This window comes from Sus scrofa, chromosome 9 (assembly GCF_000003025.6).
Source record: "Sus scrofa isolate TJ Tabasco breed Duroc chromosome 9, Sscrofa11.1, whole genome shotgun sequence".
In the NCBI taxonomy this organism is placed as follows: Eukaryota; Metazoa; Chordata; class Mammalia; order Artiodactyla; family Suidae; genus Sus; species Sus scrofa.
Genome location: NC_010451.4, coordinates 90783245 through 90809138, shown reverse-complemented (window position 1 = coordinate 90809138; position 25894 = coordinate 90783245). Strand labels below are relative to the sequence as shown.

The following is a 25894-nucleotide window of genomic DNA, read 5'->3' as shown; positions in this document are numbered from 1 at the left end:
CCAGTGCTCACATGTTATCAGTTCCCTCAGTAACTATGAGTGGGAAGTGTTATCCCAGGATGATGTTAAATCCTCTGTGGCCAACGGTGACCTGCAGTATAGCACAGGGAACTCTACTTAACATTCTGTGATAACCTATATGGGAAAAGGATCTGGAAAAGAATGCACGTGTGCAGATGTATAATCGAATCACTTTGTTGTATGGCAGAAATTAACTCAGCGTTGTAAATCAACTATATGTCAATAAAACTTTTAAAAAATGAAGAAATAAAATCTTCTGGTTCCTCAGGGATTTCTCTAAACAGAATGGAACCAAAATCTGGCAACAAAACACATCACTACAGAAACTAAGTACCATGCAAGTGCATGGGCTTTGCCAGGCAAAGGAAGAATGCTTCTATGTTGCCATCTGAAGTCATAGGACTGGTTACAGCAAATTTCCACAATAGGAAAGCTCGGCAGACTGCAGTCTTCCAAGTATGAACCAGATTACGTCAAGTACTTTGCAAAATCTGACCTACTTCAAATTTATACTCCTTTTTTCCAAAAGGGATTTCATGCAACCTATAATTCAAGAAAATAAATAACAATAAGATCGCTGGGTTCAGGAGGAAACAATTATGCAACAAAAAAAGTTTTCATTGAATAAATTTCACTCTGAATTTCCTGGAAGCCTACAGGATAAAGTAAAGAATACTAGAGAGAATGTTGACTCTAAGGCACAAGGAATGGTTTCCACTTTGGCAATCTGCAGCTGTCATTTACTAGCAGAGTGGCAGGGGTATTTCTCCCAGTGTACCTTTTTAGATTGTTTCTTTATTTTAAAAATGTGGATAATAAGAATCTGGAAGAATGTTGGGAGAATTCAGGTAGGTACTGCCTGTGAAGGAAAACTCTAAAGCATAATAAAAGTGAAAGTGGCTATAATCAAATTAGCCAATAAAATGAAAATAAAACATTTTCTTAAATCAGACAATGTTTTAGTGGCCGTACTACCCTCCAGAGTCTGGAGCATGGAGGGCACATTACATGTTTGATGCACCAATGAAAGAAGGAAGGAGAAGAGTTCCCCTGATGGTTTGCTTCTCAAGCAAATGTTCGGCCAATTTCATTCATTCTTCAAACAGGAAAAAATGAATGTCACATCCCAGCACAATTTATCTACCATCCTCCCCAAGACCTATTCCAAGCCTTCCAAAATCCCCACACAAATAATTCTTCATTCTTCTCATCTGCACTCTGAGATCTTCCCTCACCTGTACCAAATTAAGTCCCCCTATTTTACACCACCATGACACCACTTAGCAAGCTTTTTCCTCCTTGCATCTATTGTAACTCCAAATTTCCATTTATCTCCATCACTATTATTGAACTTACTATAACCATCACTAACCAATGGTATTATCTGAATACATTGTTCACTAAATTTTATTAATCAAATTAATAAATAAGTGTATATTATTATCACACTTTATTTATATCATGTCGGTATTTGCCTTCCAGACTCTAACCTCCAACAGTGCAGGGACCTAATTTTTGCTCAGTCTTGCGTTTCCAGTCCAACACAGTGCCTGACACACAGGAGGTGCTCAGCCAGTATTTGTCAATTAGCCTTCCTGGCCTCTAAAACTGTCTGTCTACTGGGGCTGGAAGGTCTACGGGTACAATGGTCTAAAGAACGTCTGATGTTCCAAGAGGCTTTGCAGTGATCGACCCCCAGGGGCCTTGATAAAGAAACTTAGGTTTCCTGTTTTCAAAGTGAACCCTAAAGCAAATGTTTTGAGAAGCAGGAGAACCCCGCCCCTTCACAACTACAAAACAAAACGAGCCGTGAAGCAGCCCTAAAATGCTTTCCCAGGTCGGAGACGACTACAGAAGAGGCTCTGCGCTCCAGGGCACTACTTGCAAAGTATAAACCCTGCAAAGAACCGGCGGGCACTGCAGCCGGGCGTGCCAGCTGCAGGCTGCGCCGGGACTGCCCCCTCTCATTTCTCCCGCGCGAAACCCAGCCGGACGGCTCCACTCCCTCCCTCCGCTGCAGGGGGGAGCCCGGCGCCCCCAGATCGGCAGCCTCCTCGGGCGGGGCCAATTTACAGTCCGCTCTTGCGCCGCTGGCAAAGCGAAGTTCACCGGTCTCCAAGTTCGGGTTAGCAAACGGAGCCTCGCGGGCCAGCACGGCGGCGCCGAGTGGGCGGTGCGGCACGCTCCCCCTGTCCCGTGCGCCTAGTGCGTCCCTCCCCTGGCCCGCCGGAGCTCCGGGCCGTGCGCGCGCTGCGCGCCCGCGGGCGTTCTCCGTTCGTCCGGTGGGTGACTAGCCAGGCTCCCGTGGCCGCGTGCTGGGAAGAGGCCGGAGCCCCGTAGGGAAGAATGGAGTTGGCATCTCGCTCGCAGGTGAGGGTCCGGCCGCTCGCCGCAGCCCGGACGCACCCACTGCCTGCCTTCTCTTTGCGCCTGGCCCTGCGCCCCGCCTCGGGCTGGAAACGTGGCCCTCGGCTGCCGCGTTGTACATCTGGCACGCCCAGCCCCGAGGACGCTGGAGAGGGCGCGCCCTGCAGGTGTGCGCGGTGGGTTGCGGTCCTGCCACCTGGAATGGAGAGGCTGGGCGCCCCCGCACGCGGGCGCTCGTTGCCGACCCAGGTGGGGCGTCGGGGCTGGGGGTCACAGGCCGGGCCGCTTCGGGAGTAGCTCCGGGAGTAGACTCACTTGGGGGCAGGGAGGCCGCAGGGGAGCAGCGACTGCATTTGCGGTGCTCCTGGAACGGGGGAGGGGGAAGCTTTTTTACGTGCGCTCCCCCTACCTTCTCTGGGATTGGCACAGGGGTAAGGAAGTTTAAGTGTGATTTTCTTAAAAAACATAGTCGAGAATCGGATCAGTTCCAATTGGAAAATGAAGTTGAAAAGGAATTGCTCTTGTATTTGTTCTGGAACTTTTGTAGGTGTTTTCAAGGAACTTGTAACCGTTTGGGGGAACTGGCAGCGTCATTAGACCAAGTTTAAAAACAAAAAGCCCCAAGATGCCCAGATCATTTATACAGCACCACCCTAGTTACCCATTATGGTTTTAACTAGGTCTTTAAAAAAAAAAAAATCTCATTAACAAGCTTCCAAATTTACAGTGGGTGATGGGAATGTGGACTTGGCCTGTTTTGTACTTTTATGAAAGAGCTTTCCTCTACTTTCTAGTAATGAATATACATATTTTTTTCAAAGGTAAGCAGTAAACACTTTTTCAAACAAACTAAAAATAAGACTTTAAGAAAGGGAAGGAAGCAGCTTGGGGGAGCACAGAGATGCTTTGTGTGAGGGTTGGGTTTTTTCTTGCTTTTGTGAGTGCCTGTGAGTCATTGCTTCCACCTTATCTTTGGCTGCAGTTTACCTCCTTTCTCCACCTGGGTGCTGGCCCTCCCCAGGAGTAGGGAGATAGGAAAAGGCCGGTGCCCAAGCCGCCAGGGTGGCCGGTGTTGCCTGAGCCTGTGCTCTGTTGGCAGCACATTAAAAAACCACTCCCTTTGGCCCTTTAGTGATTTCTTTGGAAAGGCTTCCTGAAAGCGGACACTTGAGAAAAATCTGTTGTGTATGTTTATGAGAAAGAGTATTTGAAAATTTCAACAACTAAGGGAGGTGTACAAACAAATTCAGGACGGGGATGGGACAGGCTTATTTTTGAGTTTTGTTTTGTTTTTTTTTTGCCACTGGCCTGTGCCATGTAATTACTATCCCGTGCTTTTAGGTTGTTCGAATTTCTCCAGGACTTAAACCCTTCTGAAGGGAACTTTGTGCCTTTGTGAATTTCATCAGAAAATGTATCTTGATGTATCATGCCTGAAAGCTGTTGCTTATAACACAGTTCTTGCTTCGGAAATTAAAATGTCCAAGAATGCAAAGCTGGAAACGGACATTTTACTGTCAAATAATAAGGCTCATTTTTGGTAGCTCTAAAGTCTTAAATAAAGTATTTACCACTTGGAGGTAATCCACAAATTATATCGACCCATTATGCACCCATTAGGGCAAATTACTTGATGTAAGATGATCAGAATTTTTTTCCCCCGTCATAAGACCTCTTAATTGGCAGCACAAATTAAGATGTGATGATTTTTTCCAGTGGAAATGTTCCTATTCAGCATAATTTAAGTGTGAGCCTGTTATAATTTCTTATTTAAATGAGTAGAGGGTGGTTCTATGGGGTGGGCAGAAAAGGGCACTTAATGAACTTTTCAGGCACAGCAAGATGTTAAGTTCTTGTGGTTCTTCCGTGTATCCCAGTCTTATGAATAAAGCAGCGTGATGAACCTTCTGAAGCGGCGTTAGTGTGTGCTGAAGGAAGGCGCAGCCCAGTGTGCAGTGGGTTTTAATCTCACACACGCAGAAAGTGTAATTTCCATCCCTTGAGAAGCGCAGAGCTGGAAGGGGCTTCTGCAGAGCAGCTTAGGCTCAATGTTATGAGCCAAGGAAGCCAGGCAGGGAGAAAACAAGACATTCCTTTAAACTCCTTAAAGCTCCGTTCTAGCCTCTGCTTTTCTGCAGCCTCACCAGTGTGTTGCATTTGATGTCCTCTGACAGTGATCACACTTCCTATGGGCTTTGGTCCTTGTTGGGCTGACTACTGTGCCTTTGTGTCTTTTGTACTGAATGACAGCCATAATGCCCAATAAAGGCTAGGGGCTGGTCCCTTACTGAGCGAGCGCAGCAGTGAAGCTCAGGGGCTGGAGGATGGGTCTGCCTCAACTTCCAGGCCAAGAGGCTGGGAGGTCCTGAAGGTCAGGGTGGTCCTTTTGCTCTCTTGTAGCACTAGCGTTTGGGCTGGACTCTTAAAGAAGGAAATGATGCTAAATGTTACCATGAGTATGTGTGGAGCGTGGTGTTTGGAGGAGTCAAAATGTTTTCTAAAGTTGACCTCACAAAGTATATCCATTTGATCCCGTGGCTTAAAATGTGTGCCCAGAGCCCCAGACCCTGATCACAGATGGGGGTCTTTTGTGACTTTGTTAGAGAGCCTGCATAAACATTTGCCACGTCAGTAATCCCATATTTCAAAGGCCGCTTTATTTGACGTACTTAGGACCTCCCATCCATAGAAGAGCCAATTTCTCAGTGATCAGGAGAAATCTCAGCATGGAAATTCCAACCTGGTCGGGTACACAGGACAGAAAACCATAAGATACTTATGTGGCTTAGAACAGTTTAGGAACAATACAGTAAATGAGCGAAAAAGATCCATAAGGCCATTCAAATAGACTAGTCTAGGCCTGCTAATTTACAATTGCCCTTGAGAGTTTTCCATTACTCTCTGGGCTCCAGTTTAGGATTTTTACCTCCAAGATACAGTTTCATTTTGTAAAGGACATAGCTTTATGCATCAGTGTGGAATTGAGAGAGGCTATTTGGGGGAGAGACAGGATAAAATATTTGTGGGCCCATTTTATTTTCTTTTTGAAAAGCAGTGGTTTGTGAACGTTTTTAAATAGGACTCTTCAGAGGCGTGTCTGGCATATTGGTGAAGTTAACATGCAGGATCCTGGTCTTCCATAGTGCTAAATGGTAAATGCTAGTGCCCTGAGTATAGTGCAAAAATATATTGTGTAGTCTTACAGTGAAAGGGGCCAGACTTTTTGTTGAAATAGTTGAGGAATCTATTTTTCTACATGATCATCAGCTGATGACAGAAGGCCCCCTGATTGGGTTAGTCCATTTGTCAAATGTTCTTTGAGCACCTGCTGTGTGCTAGCTATTCAGTCAGTTATCCTGGAAGAAACAGATGCAGAAAACAGTATCCTTCTGCCAGGGCCTCCCATCGAAGGTCACTCTGGAACTCCTTGCCTCTTCTGCCTTTGCCGGAGCACATGTGGCTCCTGCTCTGTGCTGTGAGGACCTAGGTGGCTTTGGGTTTGGAGAGTGGGAGAAGACCTTCCCCCTTCCCCAGCCCCCCACCTTCCATGGAAGGGGACCAATCACTTCCTGTTAAAAGTCATGCTCTGCTAGGTACTTAACAGATTTAATCCTCAACTGTAGTTTTGTGGAGTCGGTTGTATTACCTGCATTTAAAAAATAAGGCTAATTAAGAGTGATTTGCTCAGGCAACCAGGCAAGGAAGGAGCTGAGCCAGGATTCTGTCTCCAAGCCAGTGCTTGCCTTTTGTGGCTCGAATCATGGGGTCTTGGCAGGCCAGGCAGCTTTCACTGAAATGTGGTGAGGATAGAAATCCTTGCCCAGTTTACAGTGCCATTGAAAGATGGTCAAGGTCATTCCAAGTTGAACATACTTTCACTAGAAGAGGGTGTCAGCGCTTTGCTTTGGAGTTTTCTCGTGGTACCTTGTCCCTCCCGTTAACCAGGAGGACCAGGATGTTATCAGCAGCTGGTTTGCTTCTTTTTTAAGAAACTAGCAAGGTTTTGCTTGGAGCAGGATTTCTTAGATTCTGTGTAAAAGTCAGCTTGGAAATGTGAGTAAGATCCACAAAGTTCTTACACAGAGGAATGACTTTTAGATGAATTTTGTATTTTACAAGTAATATCCTGTTCATAGAAGCTGAAAAAAAAAAAAAAAAAGCAACCAAAATTGAACTTTTTTCAAGACTGCCCTACCTTCCTACTCCATGGGCATCATTTTCTAGATATTTCTCATTTGGTGTTTGCCTGTATCCAGTCACCATTTTTGCTCGACTTTTATAACATGATTGCTGTTGGAATTCTGCTTTCTTTAGCACTGTCAGTACTATTTTTCTGAGTAACTTGGAAGCCTTTAGGTTTCATTTTCAGTGACTGTGTAATGTTATAATCCAAGGGTGTATTTTATGTTGAACATTTTAAAATCATTTATTAACAAATGAATTTAAGAAACTTGGCGATAAATGTCTTGGGATATTATACACTGTATGCCCTGTGTCGGAATCAGCATTGTTTTTAATTGTTGGTTCTTTACCAACCATGTGCTTACTCTCTGGCGAAAGGAATGTGCCTGATTTTCAGTGGATGGGAACCTCTGACACATTGTTTTTCTAAGGCATTTCCCTTTTAGTTGTGTCATGTTAGCTGAGAGAAAGCATTTTCCCTCAGGTTAGGACCAGGGCTCATGATAACGGGCCTGAAACAATGACTGTTCTCGTCCTGAACTTAGAGCCCCTATGTTAAGCCTTCTTTAGTCTTGCTTATTTTAAGTATAAATCATCTCCTAGAGGACACTCCTGAAAATATGCTTTCATTGACGTTTGGGTGTCCAAAAGTCACAGTAGGGTCACTCATTATAAAGTGGTGCTTAAAACAAAAAAGTATTTTTTATGCTTAAAAAATATTATTTATATGCTTTAAAAAAAGTATATCTGAGAGCTTAAAAAAGTATTTCTCGATCTGGGTGTTGGTTACAATAGGTGGGTGCAGTTGGTAAAGCTTAACCAGGCTGTACACTTAAGATCTCTGCAGTTTCTGCTTGCAGGCTGCCCAGAAAAGATGAACATACTAGCGCATTGAATCCCGAAGTACAAGTCCCCGGTGAGGCCTGTGTCTCCAGACAGCTCAGGCTACCAGGTGTGTGGTGACACCTTCCCAGGTATCTTGTGACCTGCCGGGTGAACCTGCATCCTTGGGACTGGGCATAGTCCAGGGATCCCACCCCGCAGACCCCCTCTGCTGTTCTCCCCAACCCTTCATAGCAGCAGCACTGCTGTTTGGCCCCAACCCCCATCGGCTCTGGAGAAGGCAATGGACTTGGCCAGTGCCTTGTAGTTGTGAGTGAGCGCCGGCCTTCGGCTCTTTTGGCACAAGGCCTGGCCCTCCCTCAGTGCCGTGCTGGCAAACTTCCTCGTTTGTTAGAAGGGCCCAGGATTTACCCTGGGGTAACAACTCATCACCCCAGATCCCGGGGGAGGCCAGAAATGATAATTACCCCAGTCTGTGCAGGGCCTGGCATATTGTAGGTGTTAAATATTTGTTAAATTTTTTAGAAGGATGTTTTAGGGTTGTCAGTGTGCAGTGGATGCAGGTATGAGTTTTGACAGGCTGGAGCATCATTTCGCAGGGCTTCTGGCAATTTTTTGTTGGATTAATGGATGGAGGCCAGTTCGTGCCTGCCCCAGAGGCCTTGGAGGTGCAACATTCCCATCCTGCCTGTGCACGAGATCTTCTCAATCATCTCCAGTTTTGTCTTTTAAAAGTCACACCTATTCCATGATACATTTTAATTTATTTTAATACCAAAACGCTATTTTAAACTACTCTTCTGGGAAAAAAATTCCCTTCCCCTGTTCCACCCAGGGTCTTAAAAGCCCTCTGGCTATCACTGAGCTCTCCAGCTCAAGAAACACGGAACTGCCAAGTATAAAATTTAGCAATCAGGGAGTTCCCATTGTGGCTCAGTGGTAAGGAACTGGACTAGTACCCATGAAGATGCAGGTTCGCTCCCTGGCCTAGTGTGTTAAAGGATCCGGTGTTGCCATAAGCTGTGGTGTAGATTGCAGATGTGGCTTGGATTCTGTGTTGCTGTGGCTGTAGCGTAGGCTGGCAGCTATAGCTCCAGTTCAACCCCTAGCCTGGGAACTTCCATATACTGTGGGTGTGACCCTGAAAAATAATTTTAGAAATCATGTCTTTAATAAACCCTGAAGTAGAAACGATATCTCACCAACCAGTCCCCCATACCACAATATCTTTTTATGTGAAGCTCCGTGACTGAGGGCATTTAAATGGGTCAGGGGGTAGGGGGAGACAGCATTCATTGACACTGAAATCTCTAAGAATATTTTTTTAATGCAGAATGTCTAGTGCCCTTTATTTTGTTCATTAGCATTGGTTTAAAAATGGAAAGTTGGGGTTCCCGTCGTGGCGCAGTGGTTAACGAATCCGACTAGGAACCATGAGGTTGCGGGCTCGATCTCTGCCCCTTGCTCAGTGGGTTAACGATCTGGCATTGCTGTGAGTTGTGGTGTAGGTCACAGACGTGGCTCGGATCCCGTGTTGCCATGGCTCTGGCATAGTCCGGCGGCTACAGCTCTGATTGGACCCCTAGCCTGGTAATCTCCATATGCCACAGGAGCGGCCCAAGAAATGGCAAAAAGACAAAGAAAAAAAAAAAAGGAAAGTTAACAAAAAAATAGAAGTGCACTTGAAAATCATTGTATATTCTTAAGTCTCTCTTTTTACCTAATAGTTGATCCCAGGCATTTTTTTTTTTTTTAATTTGGGAATTTTTAAAATTGAAATAGCTGAAGCCACTAGGGCCTCATCCAGCCTTTCTCACACTTGCACGTGGCCTCTTCAGGAAGGCTTGCTTTACCTGTCTTCAAGCCAAACCAAACCAAACCCCACCTCTTTCTTTTCCCACACTTCAAAAGCTCACCGAAAAGAGCGTCTAGTTGTCTTCATGACCTTCGTCGCACTGATCGGATCCTCTTCCAGACTCTAATTAGGAGCTGAGAAAGGATGCGGTCTTAGGGGCTGTGTATACTCACCGAGGCACAAAGCCAGGAGCCAAGTGGTGTCAGCAGCCTGCTCAGGCCAGCGACCCAGGGATTGTTTGGCTTGTTTTCCACTACCAGGGCAGAAGGGTGTCAAGAGGCTTTCAGGACTGGGCTCTGCGATGAAGAGCCTTCCCCCCATCGCCCAGCAGTGTGAAGGTCTGCTCAGCGCTTGTCTGCATTGGGCGCAGACACTTGCCCCCCTTGAAAGACAGGGCACCTCCTGCTTCCATGTTCTCCAGAATCCTGCTTCCACCTGGGAATTTCCTGCAGGTCCTGCAGGCTGACTCTGCCCTGCAGCAGTGTGGACTTGGCCGACCTCGCAGCCCCTCGAATTCCTCTTACCATCACCCCACGGTTGGGTCAGGTGCCTTCCTGGGCTGACCTCCCTGTTCCCATTTATCCTACCTTGTTGAAATTGACTGTAGATTGTCTCTGTCACCCCACCACATGTGACTCACTGCACCTTGATCACTTAGCCTGCCTGGTGCATGTTGGTACATTTGCACTCTGTGATCACTTTTATTTTTTTGGTCTTTTTAGGGCCACACCCATGGTATAGGGAAGTTCCCAGTCTAGGGGTTGAACCGGAGCTACAGCCACTGGCCTACACCACAGCCACAGCAACCTGGGATCTGAGCCACGTCTGCGACCTACACCACAGCTCGCAGCGACATCAGATCCTTAACCCACTGAGTGAGGCCAGGGATCAGATCTGTGTCCTCATGGATGCTAGTCGGGTTCATTACTGCCAAGTCACAGTAGGAACTCCTGTAATCACTTTTAATAGTGAACATTGACACGGCGTCTTCTTTCATGGAATGCTTTCTGGTCATAGTGTGGAAGCTGTCACAATTCTCTACACGATGTTCTGTTCTTTTCCTTCTGGATAAATGGGAGGAGTGTATTTTCATGGCCTTTGAAATAGGCAAGGCTCTGGATGTGCTCTGGCCGGTGACACGTTGTTTCACATCCAGGTGGAGTTCTTTAAAGCAGGCGCATCATTGACCCAGTCCCGATGCCTCTGCCGCCCCTCTGCCTGCATTCCCCAGGGTGGTCACGCTGTCAGCCTGGTTCCTGTGTGAGGACACTGATGTGGTTCACCTGGCTGGCCCGGGACCATCGTGTCACGTGAACAAGAAAGAAGCTTTCTTTGCTTTGAACCATCGAGCCTTGGAATTACTTGATGCTGCTGCTTTATAACCTCTCCGGTCCTGACTGACATGCAAAGGCAGGCATATTCCAATTAGGATTTAGTCAGTGGTTCTCCTCTGAGTGCTCTGGGGTAACAGAAACACCTTGGTTTCTTGTGGCTGGTCATTGTGGGGTGGTTGTGTGCTTGTTACTAAGTGGTGTAGAGTTCAGGGATGGCAGGTGCCCTCCAGCACGAAGCCACCAAAATGCCAGTAGCACCTGCTTGAAGAAACCCTTAGAACACACTAGTCTGATTTGTGATTAGTCTTTTAGAGTACAGAGAAATCCTAACATTGGCTTTACATTTCCTATCTGCTGACCTTTCTGGGAAAGGAAATTACCCAGAACTTCCCAAGTGGTTTGGCTTACTTCGCTCCCAGGATCTCTGCCAAAACTTCCTTGGCTACTGCTCTAAAAAGCTTTTCTAAGCCCTAGACACAAACATGTCTGTTAATTTTCTCCCACTTGTATTTACTCTTTTATTTTTATTTTATTTATTTATTTATTTTGCATCTTTTTAGGGCCGCACTCATGGCATACGGAAGTTCCCAGGCTAGGGGATCAAATAGGGGCTGTAGCTGCTAGCTTACGCCACAGCCACGGCAACACAGGATCTGAGCCACATCTGCAACCTACACCGCAGCTCATGGAAATGCCGGATGCTTAACCCACTGAGTGAGACCAGCGGTTAAACCCATGTCCATGTGGATACTCGTCAGGTTCCTTACTGCTGAACTCCAACATTTTCTCTTTTAAAGATGGCATTGATTTTTTTTCCTTTTGCTTTTCTTTAAATTGTAAAATACATGACATACAGTTTACTATTTTAACCATTTTCAAGTGTATTCAGTTCATTGGCATTAAGTAGTCACAGTATTGTTCAACCGTCATCAGTGTTACCCTCAAGGGAAGCCCTGTACCTTTTAAGCAGTTGTTCCCCATTTCTCTCTCCTTCAGCCCTTGGCAACCACTAAGCTGCTTTTGGCTTCTGGATTTAACCTGTTCTAGATATTTCATCTGAATGGAATCATATAATATGTGGCCGTTTTCTCTTACTTAGCATAATGATTTCCATGTTTATCTACACTGCAGTACAGATTGGTACTTTGCTCTTTTTTATGGTTGAATAATATTCCATTTATATTGTATATACCACAGTTTTTTTAAATCCATTTGTCTGTGATGAACAGGTGGATTTTTTTCCATCTTTGCCTCTTGTGAATAATGCTGTCATGAATATGCATGTACATGTATTTGAAGTACCTTCTTTTCATTTCTTGGATTATGGACGTAAGAGTAGAAATCCTGGGTCACATCACATGGTGAGTCTGTGTTTGATTTTTTGAAGAGCCATCAACCTGTTTTCTGCAGCAGCCGAACATTTTACATTCCAACCAGCAATGTACCAACTCTTCTAATTTCTCTCTATCTTTACCAACTTCTCTCCCCCACCAGCGTCTAGAGGATGTGAAGTGGTGTCAAGGGTTTTAGATTTTATTTACCTAATTACTAATGATGTTGAATATCTATCTTTTCAAGTACTTGTTGTCCATTAGTACTTCTTTGGGGAAATGTCTGTCAAGTCCTTTGCCCATTTTTTGGTTGGTTGTTGTTGTTGCATACTGAGAGGTTTTTGTGTATTCTGGATTTTAAAGCCTTGCCAATTAAATAATTTGCAAATATCGCTCCTATTCTGTGGATTGTCTTTTCGTTTTCTTCATAATGTCCTTGGATGAATAGATGTTTTTAGTTTTGACGAAGTCCAATTTTTAATCTATTATTTCTTGTCTTGCTCACTTTTTGGAGTGTCATGTTGAGTTTAGATGTTTTGGTTGAATTAAGTAAGAAACACTAATTGTTACGTAGTTACTTTGTTGGGAAAAGAGCATTTCCCTGTTTTTGCATTTGGGGACATCTGTTGTTGTGGTGTTCAGCTCTGTAACCTAGAGTAAGTCCAGGCTGTGGTTTGCCCTCCTTGAAATGAGGAGGTGCTTTGACTGAAGGATGAGATGCCCTTGACTTTCTGATCCTCTTTAACTATTAGTAGTTCACACCCTCCATCACTCTGAGTTTACCAAAATTTCTGGCAGTCTTTTGATGTCGCTGTATGTACATATTTCCGTTTGAGTGAACCCTCCTGATTTAGATGTATAGATCAGATTTCTGCTTCCAACTTCAGGCCATTTTGTTTCCCCACCAGTTCTGTTTAAGGGTGTTTTTCTTGTCATGTCCTCCCCTGACATGGGACGTTAAAAAAAGCTGGGAAGACACTGCTCAGTTGCTAAATGAGAAGGTTTCTCGTCTTAATATCTCGTCCTTTCATTACCTAGGGAGGTCAAAACGGAGAATATGTTTTTAGTTTCTTCTATAGTCCCTTTCCAGTGACTTTTCTTTGTTTTATCACTTTTATCTCTGTGACTCTTTGGCGTATTTCATTTTATGTGGGCTTTTCAGTAACAAATAATTTGTCATGTTTGTGGCAGATCTTTTCCCCAACTTCTTCTTTTGCTTCTAATTTTTTTTTTCTTTTCAGCAAGAGGTTTTAAATTGTAACATGGTTTGTTGGTGCTCCTACGTTTTACTCTTCTTTTGTGTTAATTATAGTCTTTGTGTTTGGCCTACCTCTTAGGCCATCTGATTTATTGGTATCAAGAGAGAAGCAAAATGGACTGTTTCAGTCTCCTCACACAGCCGGTTTTACTAACATCACTTACTGACATTTTCCCTTTCCTCTTAATTTGTGTTATTTCCTTTGTTAAATTTTAATTTTATGTTCTAGGATCCGATTCTAGGCAATCTCTACGTTCCACTGATTCTACATTTCTTTCTCTTTTGACTAAAGCTTATTACTTTATATATAATAAAATTCACCTTTGTTGTGTTTAGGCCTGTAAGTTTTGGCAGATACCTCTAGTTGTGTAATTACTACACAATTCAGTATTACCACCCCTCAAAAATCCTCTCTGACCTGTAGCCCCAGGCAGCTGCTGATCTGTTTTCTTTCTGTAAGTTTCACTTTTTCTAAAATGTTGCATACGTGGAGTCAAAGTTTACCTTTTTTTACTTGACGTAATAATGAGATTTATTTATGTTGTTGTGTCTCCCAGTAATTTTTTTTTTTTTTTAATATTGTGGAGTTGAATTCCATGGCATGAATGTTTCACAGTTTGTTTATTCAGTCCCTAGTTGATTTGGATTGCTTGTAAGTTTGGGGATAAAACTGCTAATTACAAGTTTTGCGTGAATATATATTTTTTGTTTTCTGTTTTTTTTTCACTTGGGTAACCCCTAGGAGCAGGGTTGCTAGATCATGTGGTAAGTGTATGTTTACCTTTAAAAGAAACTGTTAAGTTGTTTTCCATAGTGGATTTACCATTTTGCATTTCTACCAACAATTCATGAAAGTGTCAGTTGCTTCACATCCTCATCAGTACTTGGTATTGTCATGTTTGTTAAAGCCATTCTGACAGATAGATAGTTGCAGTTTCATCGTATTGTAGCTTTAATTTGCATTTCCCTAATGACTGTGGCTGTCAAACATTTTTTCACGTGGTTACTTTCCATCCATATATTTTTGGTGAAGTGTTTTGAGAGTTCTTTATATATTTTGGGTATAGGTCCTTTATAAGATAAATGATTTATAGATATTGTCTCCTAATTTGTTGGCTTTTCATTCCCTTGACAGTGTTTTTTTGAAGAGCAGAAGCTTTTTTTTTTTTTTTAATGTCTGCACTAGTGGCATATGGAAGTTCATGGGCCAGGGATCAAATCTGAGTCACAGCTCTTACCTATGCTGCAGCTCAAGCGACACTGGATCCTTTAGCTCACTGCGCTGGGCAGGGATCGAACCCACTCCTCTGCAGTCATCCACGCTGCTGCAGTCAGATTCTTAACCCACTGTGCCATAGCGGAAACTCCCAGAAGTGCTTAATTTTAATTGTCTTAATGTATACATTAAAAAAAAAAAATCTGCGTTGTGGTTGATGTTATATCTAAGAATTCTTTGCCTAACCCAAGATTGCAGAGATTTTCTCCTGTTGTCTTCTAGAAGTGTTAGTGTTTTAGATGTTTTATGGGTCTGTCCCAGTTTTAGTTTTTGTAAGTAGTGCCAGGTATGTACATTTCTCATAGACCACCCAATATAATCTTAAGAGATTTAAGGAAATGACATTATTTATGATAGAAAATGATATGAAACAACTTCTTTTGTGGTGGGTTGAAGGAATGCTTTCCTCTCTGTCAGGGGTCTCCTTACACGGATGCAAGAGGGCACACCCTGCAAATTCTGCCATCGCTGCTATCAAAACTGTTTTCAAAACACTTATTAAGGAAAATGCAGTAGTGTGCATGCATTTCTTTTGTACTGCTCCTGAGGCCTAAAATGAAACTTGTCTCCAGGTGAAATACACACTGGTGTTACTCAAATAAGAAACATTTCCTGGAGCTGTATCAAAATCAGCTCTTGAATCAGTTGGCTTTAAGGAGAATCTCAGTTAATTTTCCTTCAAAAACTAATAGAAGATAAATATGTTCCTCTTGGCTAGGAGGTGGTATTTTTTTTAATCTAGGAAGAATGAATTTTAGATATCCTTGAGACACAGAAAAAGCCTTGATTTAAAAAAAAACTATACTTAATTTTAAAATTCCTTCTTTTTTTGAATTTGTTGATGCTGCTTATCAATTACTCATTAATTAAGGATCTCTGAGTATATAAGACTCTATTCCTGGTGCTGGAGGGGGGCAGGGTGAGAAGGGCAGATGCTGAAGAGATCCAGAGTCCTCCGTGAGAATGAACTACCTGTAGGAGGAAGATTAAGATACACGCATAAGCTGGTATGAAGTAGGAAAAGTCATATATGGCAAGAGAGAAACAGAAAATGGGCTGGATCTTCTGTACCCAAAGGGTGTTCTGCAGCCCAAAGTTGAGGGTCTTGTTAGAAATGCGGGATTTCTGGCATCACCCCTGGCTGATGGATTCTGCTGTGTTTTTTGTTTTGTTTAAAAACAATTTTTTAATTGAGATATAATTGACCTGTAGCATTTTATCAGTTTTAGGTGTACAATGTAATGATGCATTATTTGTAAAATTTCCTTTTTAAAGGGTGAATAATATTCCATTGTATGTAGTTATGACATTCATCTGTGGGTGGGTTGCCTCCACTTTGTGGCTTTTGGGAATAGTGCTGCTGTGAACAAGGGAAGAACTCTTTTTTTTTTTTTTTTTTTTTTTTTTTTTTTGTCTTTTTGTCTTTAGGACTGCACCTGCAGCATATGGAGGTTCCCAGGCTAGGGGTCTAATCTGAGCTGTAGCCACTGGCCTACGCCACAGCCATAGCAATGCCAGATCCAAGCCATCTCTTTGACCCATACCACAGTCCACCACAATGCCAGATCTATAACCCACTGAGCAGGGCCAGGGATTGAACCCACAACCTTATGGTTCCTAGTCGGAGTTGTTTCTGCTTCACCATGATGGAAACTCCCAAGGGAAGGACTCTTTTTAATTTAAAGTTTTTCTTTTGATTTAATACTTTAGTGTCCAGTACTATTACTGCCGGACACCAGTAGACACACTGTTGGTAATATTTGAAGTTTTGGCATTAAAAATTTCCTTGGTGTTCCACAAAGCACCGTGAGTTCTGCTGTGTGCCTTCGCTGAACGAGTTTGAAACCCAGCGTGGAGAAGCTTGGCCCTTAAATTACAAGCTGACACTTTATAACTGGGGGATTTCTCACCACGACTCAGATCCCTAGTTTCTCCAGGGAGGTTGAAGGTTAGCGTACAGGAGCCCCATTCCTGTGTGGCAGGGGTGTGCCAGGGGGCAGGAGTGACTGCCCCTCCTGCATTCAGGTCAGCCCTGTGCCATATAGTCTGACTCTGTCCTGTGCAGCCTCACCCTGTCCCGGGCAGCTGCTGCCTTCACTGCCCACCTGCTTGGCCCCAAAGCTTGTTTGGTTTGCATTCTATGTTCTCCAGATGAGCCCTAAGGTAATTGGCAAGGTCTGTAAGTGAAATCTGTAACCCTTTCTGAAAGCCTACTTTGTGTGTAGCTGCCCTGGAATTCTGGGTGAAACTCTTTAATTCCGCTTGGATAGGAACGTCACAGAGGGCACCTTTCTTAGGAAACCGCACCTTCCCAGGGAAGGTGACTGCAAGGTCAGATGCCTGCCAGGATTTATTGATGACCTGCTTTAGGCCAGACTCCTGTTAGGTGCCGGGGATTCACTCCATCTAGTGCCTCTGTCCTGGGGGAGGAACTGAATCTTGGTCCCCCACATGACTTGTGATGATGTTCCATTGTGATCCCAACAAGGACCTAGTGAACAGATTATATACAGTGTATATGAAAGGAGCAGAAGAAATGTGTGTATGTTCAAAACATATGAATTATAAAAGTCTTTCTACTTTCAGAAGATAATTTTCTTGGAGTTCCTGTTGTGGCGCAGTGGTTAATGAATCCGACTAGGGACCATGAGGTTGCGGGTTCGATCCCTGGCCTTGCTTAGTGGGTTAACGATCCGGCGTTGCCATGAGCTGTGGTGTAGGTCACAGATGCGGTGTGGCTTGACTCCCGCGTTGCTGTGGATCTGGTGTAGACCGGATCCAATTCGACCCCTAGCCTGGGAACCTCCATATGCCACGGGAGCAGCCCCAAAAACGGCAAAAAGACCAAAAAAAAAAAAAAATTTCGATTGCTTTCTGGTTATCTAGATTATATTTCTCCTACTGTTGTGCAAGCTTGACTACTACAAGTATAATCCACTAGTTGGATTTTATATTTTCTTTTCAGTTAATTGCTTTAAAATTTGGGCTTGTTTTGGTGGGTCTTATGATTGGCTTTGTAATCCCACAGAACATGAACTTTGCGGGGGAAAAGTCCGTTGTATTCTCTGTCTAGACTCTGCAGCTACTGAATGGATCACTACTGAATGGAACCGGGAAGTGACAAATCCTTGGGTGTAAAGTGTTGATATTTTGTTTAACAGTCACACATTAGGTGGTTGTCCCTACGCATCCTCTTCTATCAGGTCCTCCTTTGTGTCCCCTGCACTCAAATCTTGCCTTCTTTGTTGCATGTCTTAAATAGTTCGTTGCATTGAAGAGACTTGAATACCTCACAGAGACTTTTGCTAAACTCCAGCTTGTGACTGTCTGAAACTCTTCTCTTAATGCCTTTTGATGTTGGGCGGCAAGAAACAGAGCCCTGCATGCCCCAGGAATGCAGAGTGGTTTTTGCTTTTTTGACAGTGCATTCTTTCTTTTTGTCCCTAATCTGCAGGTAGGTGTCAGCCTCCCTGCTGGCACATCTGGAGCAGATGTGGAAATGAGGATTGGGTGGGCACAGGCCTGCTGCAGTGACAGCTGTCACAGTGGCCCTGCGACTAATGCATTTGCCCCTGGAAGCAATTTATTTGTATCACCAGCCTCTCCATTGGTTGTATGTGCTTCCAGAAAATCATTACAGAGGGTGCTCTTTCTTCTTTAACCCTTTATGTTAAAATAAGCCTCTGGGCCAGCAGGGCTCTTTTGACTCATAGAATGGTGGTAAGTCAAAAAGTGCCACTTCAAGGACTGAACTCTGTGGCTGTTAAGTCAAGTCTAACATACTTACATTTTTATAAGTGTCTGCTTTGTTTCTCTAGAACAAGTGTTTTCTTAGACTATTGGTTCTGATGGCTAAACAACAACAAAGGTGTCTTTGAAAAAATAACTGGGCCAAAGACTGTTAAATTAAATTTAGCTTCTTATGAAGAGTTTGAATTTCTCTCCCAAGAACTGTCTTCGAGTTAAGCTTTGTTTAGGAGCTGCTTCTTGGCATAAATGTTAGGGTTTTTTGTTTTTTGTTTTTTCTTTCTTCTTATTGTTACTGAAACTCTAATTCTCTAAGTGTCTGCGTGTTTTATGTCCTGAAGTGATTTCATTAGATGGTTTGTAATTAACTCTCTGACGTCATGAATCTTGTATTCAGTTTCTGGATTTGTGTTCTCTGAAAACCAGATGTTAAACTTCCTTTGGTTAAACCATAAACTTTCTAATCATTTTTAAGCAAGAAGCATTAAAACCATGCTAAAAATAGTTAGATTAGGGATTAGTGATTCCAAAGATGAACATGACTATAAAATTAATTCATTGCATGGAAGAAAATAATCCAAAGAATTCAAGTAACTCTTGAATACACAACTCTGTATACCAGTGCAGCTGTTTTTTAAAATGTGGTCTGGGGAACCCCTAAACCCTTCCAGGGTTCCATGAGGACAAAGTTATTGTCATAATAACATTAAGATATTATTTGCCTTTTTTTTTTTTTTTTTGCTGTGTTGATATTTGCACTGATGGTGCAGAAGTAAAGGCATAGAAAACGGCTTGTCCTGAGCATGAACCAAGGCAGTGGCGCTAAACTATGCTAGTGGTCCTCACATCCTTCACCTCCATGCCCTCAATTTTATTTTTATTTTTAAAAATTGTTATAGTCGTTGATTTCTTGCAGCAACATGGATGGACCTAGAAATTGTCCTACTAAGTGAAGTTGGGCAGTAGGCGACAAATATCACATGATATCCCTTATATGTGGAATCTAAAAAATGATCAAATGTACTTACTTGCAGAACAGAAACAGACTCATAGACTTTGACAAACTTAAGAGTTACTAAAGGGGAAAGTTGAGGGGGTATGGACTTGGGGTTGAGCTGAAAATACTCTAAAATTAGGTTGTGATGATGGTTATACAACTATAGATATAACAGAATTCATTGAATTATAGAAAAAAGTATGGTTGATTTTACAATGTTGTTCTAGTTTTCACTGTGTGGCAAAGTGACCCCGTCATACATACATATATACATACGTGTATACACACACACACACATACACACACACACACTCCCTTTCTTATATCATCTTCCATCACGGTCTATCCCAAGAGACGGAATATAGTTCCCTGTGCTATAGAGTAGGACCTCATTGCTCATCCATTCTAAATGAAGTAGTTCATCCACTTAATTTTAAAAGAAAAATTGTTTCTCATAGGGACGTCTTGTTGCTGCAATAAAAATTATTAAAATCTCGACCCTCGAGGGCGTTTCTTTTTATCCTGCATAATGACATGTGAAGGGCACATAAAGTACTTTTGCACCCCAAGTACCGCAGTGGTCTGGTTATCTCAGGGAAAAGATCTAGTACCTAGTGGGACTGTGTGCTGATGATAACAGGAACCCCAAAGCAATCTTGAACTTGATTGTTTTTGGTAGTGGTGTTGGTAGCAGTGTCCGTGGGGTAAGTTTGAAATCATGTGTGTATTGTGGATAGAGCAAATGGGTAGGTCTGTGAAAAGTAGTGGGGATTGGGGTTTTTGTCGTTGGGGAAGGGAAATACTCACGGGGGGTTCAGGGAGATGAGAAGGAATCCTGTCATGTTGGGTTTGAATTCAGGATGTCATGGTGAACTTAGATGTAAGATACTTAAAACACCCTTGCTCTGTTTGAGCAAAGCAGTGATACTTGACCTAGGCCACAGCTTGATTTCTGGATGCCAGAGTTCCTTGGAGAAATGGTTGATTTGAGGTTTGGGGCAGGTACAGTGCAAGGGTGGTTAGGCATGTTTGCTGTGTTGAAAGTAAGGAGATGCTCAGAGACTCTTAGGGCTGTGTCAGAAGGACACAGAAGGGGGAATGGAAGGAGCGCCCAGTGGCCACATTTGGGACAATTCGAGGCTCAGGAAGAGTGATGACATGGTCATGGGTTATCTAACACAATGAATTTTTTCAAAAATCCATCAATCTACTTGGGAGGGAGAGTAGGGGGAGAATGAGGGCGAGAGAGGGCTAGACTGGAAGAGAGAGAATATTGTGTTACAGAAGAATGCTGCCTAACATGCGAAGGAGGAATAGTATTTAAAATCACCAGTTTTGCAGACTCCAATGTGGTCATTGATTCAGTCGAGAGTTAATCAATGGATACAGCACCTATTGAGTGAAATGTTACCAGGGAGAAGGATAGTCAAAGAATCTCAAATATTTACTACTTACTAAGTTCAAAGAGGTAAAGGTATTTTGCCAAGGAGAAATCTGCCAGATCCTACTTTCCTTTTCTTTTCTTTTCTTTTCTGTTTTTTTAGGGACACACCTGTGGCACATGGAAGTTTCCAGACTAGGTCAAATCAGAGCTATAGCTGCTGGCCTATGCCACAGCCACCACAATGCCATATCTGAGCTGCATCTGTAATCTATACCACAGCTCACAGCAGTGCCGGATCCTTAACCCACTGAGTGAGGCCAGGGATCAAACCCTCATCCTCATGGATACCAGTCAGGTTCTTAACCTGCTGAGCCACAACAGGAACTCCAGATCCCACTTTAACTTGGTGATCAGATGGCATCACCAGTGAAAAGAGACCAGCAGACGCCATGTGCTACATGAAGCAAGAATGCAGCAATGCTGGTAGAGTAGTCTGGCCAAAAGGAGAGACTACTGGAATCTGCTGGAGCGTCTAGATGGAACAGCCACATTCCAGGAAATCCAAGGGACAAAGGAATCTGTTAAATACTGTCTTGGGTTGCAAAAGCCAAAAAACCAAAAAAACTCTCCAGACAGATGGCCCAGTTTCTTAAAAAGTCAGTTGTGAGGGAGGTCCTGTTGTGGCTCAGTGGGTTACGAACCTGAGAAGTATCCATGAGGATGCAGGTTGTATCCCTGGCACCGCTCAGTGGGTAAAGGATCTGGCATTGCAGATGCAGCTTGGATCTAGCGTTGCTGTGGCTATGGTGTAGGCTGGCAGCTGCAGCTCCAATTTGACCCCTAGCCTGGGAACCTCTATATGCTGCAGGAGAGGCACTAAAAAAAGACAAAAAAAAAAAAAAAAAAATTGTGAGAAAAAGGTTAAAAATGAAGGAGACATGAGAAAGCATTTAAGAGACCTATTGACCAGAGGATAGACCTTATTTGGGATCCTGTTACAAGTAAGCTGGGAGTTGAAAATAATTAGTTAATGGTAACTGTGGACACAGACTGTATATTTGCACGTAGCAGGGTGAAATGATACCATGTCTCCAATTGCTTTAAAATTATTTGGAAGGAGGGCAGTTGGGTAGAGATACAAATGAAACAAGATCAGCCATGGACAGAGAATTGCTAGGAGCTCACATACGTGTTCATGATACTGTTCCACCTACTTAGGAATATATTTGAAAGTTTTATAATTAAATGAACAATACTGCTGATTAATAGGGGCTAGCCTGACATTGTGTGCCTCCATATGCAGTGCATTGAGAAGCACGTCATCTGTGTAGAATTGTTGCCAGTAATATTTAACTTGAATCTATTGGAAATAATCAAATAGTCTAAGAATGTATGATATTCTACAAGGCAGTTTTCTATTTATTATTATTGTTTTTAAATACATTTTATTGGTGTGTAGGTGATTTACATTGTGTTAGTTTCAGGTGTACAGCAAAGGGAATCAGCCATACATATACATAAATATCCATTCTTTTTCAGATTCTTTCCCCATGTAGGCCATCACGGAGCATTGAATAGATTTCCCTACTGTTCCCGTCGTGGCTCAGTGGTTAATGAATCCGACTAGGAACCAGGAGGTTGTGGGTTCGATCCCTGGCCTCACTCAGTGGGTTTCGGATCTGGCATTGCCGTGGCTCTGGTGTAGGCCGGTGGCTACAGCTCCGATTAGACCCCTAGCCTGGAAACCTCCATATGCTGCAGGAGTGGCCCTAGAAAAGGCAAAAAAACAAACAAACAGATTTCCCCAAGCTATATAGTAGGTCCTTGTTACTAATTGATTTTGTATATAGTAGTGGGTATATGCCAGTCCCAGACTCCCAGTCCATCCCACCCTCCAGTGTTTCCCCTTTGGTTACCATAAGTTTGGTTTTGAAATCTTTGAGTCTGTTTCTGTTTTGTGAGTCAGTTTTTATGTATCATTTTTATTAGGTTCCACATATCAGTGATCTCAAATGATATTTGACTTTGTTTGATTTCACTTAGTATGATAATTTCTAGGTCCATCCATTTGCTGCAAATGGCATGGTTTTGTTCTTTTTTGCGGCTAAGTAATATTCCATTGTATATATGTACCACATCTTCTTTATCCATTCCTCTGTTAGTGGACATTCCATGTCTTGGCTGTTGTAAATAGTGCTGTAGTGAACACTGGGGTGCAAGTATCCTTTCAAATTAGAGTTTTCTCTGAGTATATGCAAAGAGTAGGCTTGTTGGATCATGTGGTAGTTCTGTGTTTGGTTTTTTAAGGTGTGTCCACACTGCTCTCCATAGTGGTTGCACCAACCTGCATTCCCACCAGCAGTGTAGGAGGGTTCCCTTTTCTCTTCACCTTCTTCCAGCATTTATTGTTTGTAGACTTTTTGATGATGGTCATTCTGACTGGTGTGAGGTGGTTTCTCGTTGTAGTTTAGATATGCATTTTTCTAATAATTAGCAATGTTGAGCATCTTTTTATGTGTTTTTTGGCCATCTGTTTTCTTTTGAGAAAAGGTATTTAGATCTTCTGACTTTTATTTTTGGTTTCACCCATGGCATGTGGATATTCCTGGGCCAGGGATAGAACCTGTGCCACAGCAGCAACCTGAGCTGCTGCAGTGAAAATGGTGGATCCTTAAACAGCTATGCCACAAGGGATTTTTTTTTTCGGGGCTGTACCCATGGCATATGGAGGTTCCCAGGCTAGGGGTCCAATCAGCTGTAGCTGCTGGCCTATGACACAGCCACAGCAACACAGAAGCTGAGCCTCAACCTACACCACAGCTTACAGCAATGCCAGATCCTTAAACCACTGAACAAGGCCAGGGATTGAACCCGCATCCTCATGGATACCAGTAGGGTTCACTACTGAACTCTGCCTTGACCATTTTTTGATTTTTTTTTTTTTTTTTTTGTGGTATAAAGCTGTTTGAGATGATTGTATATTTTGGATATTAATCCCTTGTTAGTTGCTTCATTTGCAAAGATTTTCCTCCCATTTTGTTGATTGTCTTTTTTTGTTTTTTTTTCCCCAGCTGCACTCATAGCATATTGAAATTCCTGGCTAGGGATCAAATCCAAGCAGAGCTGCAGCCTACACTACAGCTGCAGCCATGCTGTATCCTTAACCCACTGCCCCAGGCTGGGGATTTAATTGGCTTCTCCACAGAGACAAGCCAGATCCTTAACCCACTGTGCCACAGTTGGAACTGCATGTCTTTTTGTTTTGTTTATGATTTCCATTGCTGTGCAAAGACTTTTAAGATTAATTTGGCCCTATTTGTTTTTTTGTTTTTTTTTTTTTTCACTCTGGGAAGTGGATCTGAAAAGATAGTGCTGCCAGTTATGTCAAAGAGTATTTTGCCTATGTTTTCTTCTAAGAGTTTTATAGTATCTGGGCTTACATTTAGGTCTTTAATCCATTTTAAGTGCATTTTTGTGCATGGTATAAGACAGTGTTCTAATTTCACTCTTCTACATGTAGCTATCTAGTTTTCCCAGCACTACTTATTGAAGCTGCTGTCCTCTTGCTATTGTATATTCTTGCCTCCTTTGGTGTACATTAATTAACCATAGATGCATGGATATATTTCTGGGCTTTCTGTTCTGTTACACTTATCTATATTTCTGGTTTTGTGCCAGTACCGTACTGTTTTGATGACTGTAGCTTTGTAGTAAAATCTGAATTCAGGGATCCTGCTTCTTCCAGCTCTGTTTTTCTTTATCAGGATTGCTTTGGCTATTCAGGGTCTTTTGTGTTTGCATACAAATTTTAAAATTTTTTGTTCTAGTTCTCTAAAAAATGCCATTGGTGATTTGATTGGGATTGTGCTGAATCTATAGATTGCCTTGGGTTGTATAAGTCATTTTGGTAATATTGATTCTTCCAATACAAGAGCAATCCAGATGGTATTTCTTTCCATCTGTTTGTGTCATTTTTGATTTTCTTCATCAGTGCCTTATAGTTTTCAGAGTACAGGTCTTTTGTATAGGCAGTTTTCTTGGGTTGTCTAAAAAGTGTCAGTGTTATAAAAAGCAACAAAACATAATGTCATAAAAAAGCAGTCAAATTCAATGCATGAGCCTTGCTTGAGTGGGTTCCTTTTGCCCTTGAAAAGTATGAAAAACTTTTTGAGAACAGTGCAGACATTTGAATATGGACTTACAGGAAATTATATTATTGAATTAATATTGTTTTAGGTATGATTATGGTTGTGTGGTTCTGTAGGAGAGTGTACTTGGGGTATATGTTCTGAAGTATTTTAAGGTGAATTGTATGGTGTCTGCAGATTACTTTAAACATACATGCATTAGGTTGCCTCATAGTAAATCGCTGTCTTCCTTGGTCAGAAACATTCAAAATCTGCAAATGCCTAAGGTTCAACCTAATATTTGTTGAAAGAGAGAAAAAGCAAATGGGGGTTCCAGGTGAAGCATATACAAATGTTTGTACCATTTCACCTTTCTCTGTATTTGAACTTTCTCAAAATAAAGAATTAGGAGCAAATCAGTAGTCACCATACAGAAATTAACTTTCAGCAAATACGTATTTGTTAGGTTAAGTGTGCTGACAACATTCTCTCTGGGAATAATTGCCTGTAATAGCATTTAATAGAATTAACTCTAAACTACTTAAATTGATTCAGAATATAGAAAAGAAGGAAAGCTTTATTTCCTGGTATGAAATTTCCTGCAACAAAAAACAGAAAAATAAAGAACTCCTGGTGGAAATCAGTGACATCATAAGGATTTTTTTTGGTCTTTTTAGGGCCGCACCCGAGATATATGGAGGTTCCCAGGCTAGGGGTTGAATTGGAGCTGTAGCCACTGTCCTACACCACTGCTCACAGCAATGCCAGATCCTTGACTCACTGAGCAAGGCCAAGGGTCGAACTGTGTCCTCGTGGATACTAGTCATATTTGTTTCTGCCTCCAGGAATTTTTTTTTTTTTTTTAAACATGGATGATGTTTAAAGACAAATCCACTGTAGGAGAAAATTTGATCATTGATTTCTCAGAAAACAATGTCTGTTTTCTTATTCTTTTGTCAAGAGATCAAAAATGGCTTTTATCTAGGCATGGCCTTGATGTTCCCTGTAAGACAGGATGTATCTCTAGAATTTGAAAGAGAAAATATTTCTCCTCCTCCACCCCTTTCCCTTGTTGCTGTGAGGTATCAGTGGAAGCACGTTTTGCTCAGGGTTTTGGGGGGGTCTCGTGAGCAACCATGAGAGATTGGTAAAGTTATGAGATGGCAATTCTT

At 42.5% G+C, this 25894-nt stretch overlaps 1 protein-coding gene across 4 annotated transcripts in view; it reads left to right on the top strand.

Annotated features, from left to right (window-relative positions):
- The window catches only part of CDCA7L (cell division cycle associated 7 like), a 40521-nt gene continuing 16478 nt past the window's right edge, over window positions 1852-25894 (top strand). For 2 of the 4 annotated variants that reach the window (XM_013989573.2, XM_013989572.2), the window contains exon 1: window positions 2105-2391. In XM_013989573.2, the coding sequence (XP_013845027.1) occupies window positions 2368-2391 (24 nt within the window). In that variant the 5' untranslated portion in view covers window positions 2105-2367. Of the gene's footprint in view, window positions 2392-25894 lie in introns of all 4 variants that reach the window. The other 2 variants (XM_003482681.4, XM_005656682.3) reach the window with 2 other exon arrangements.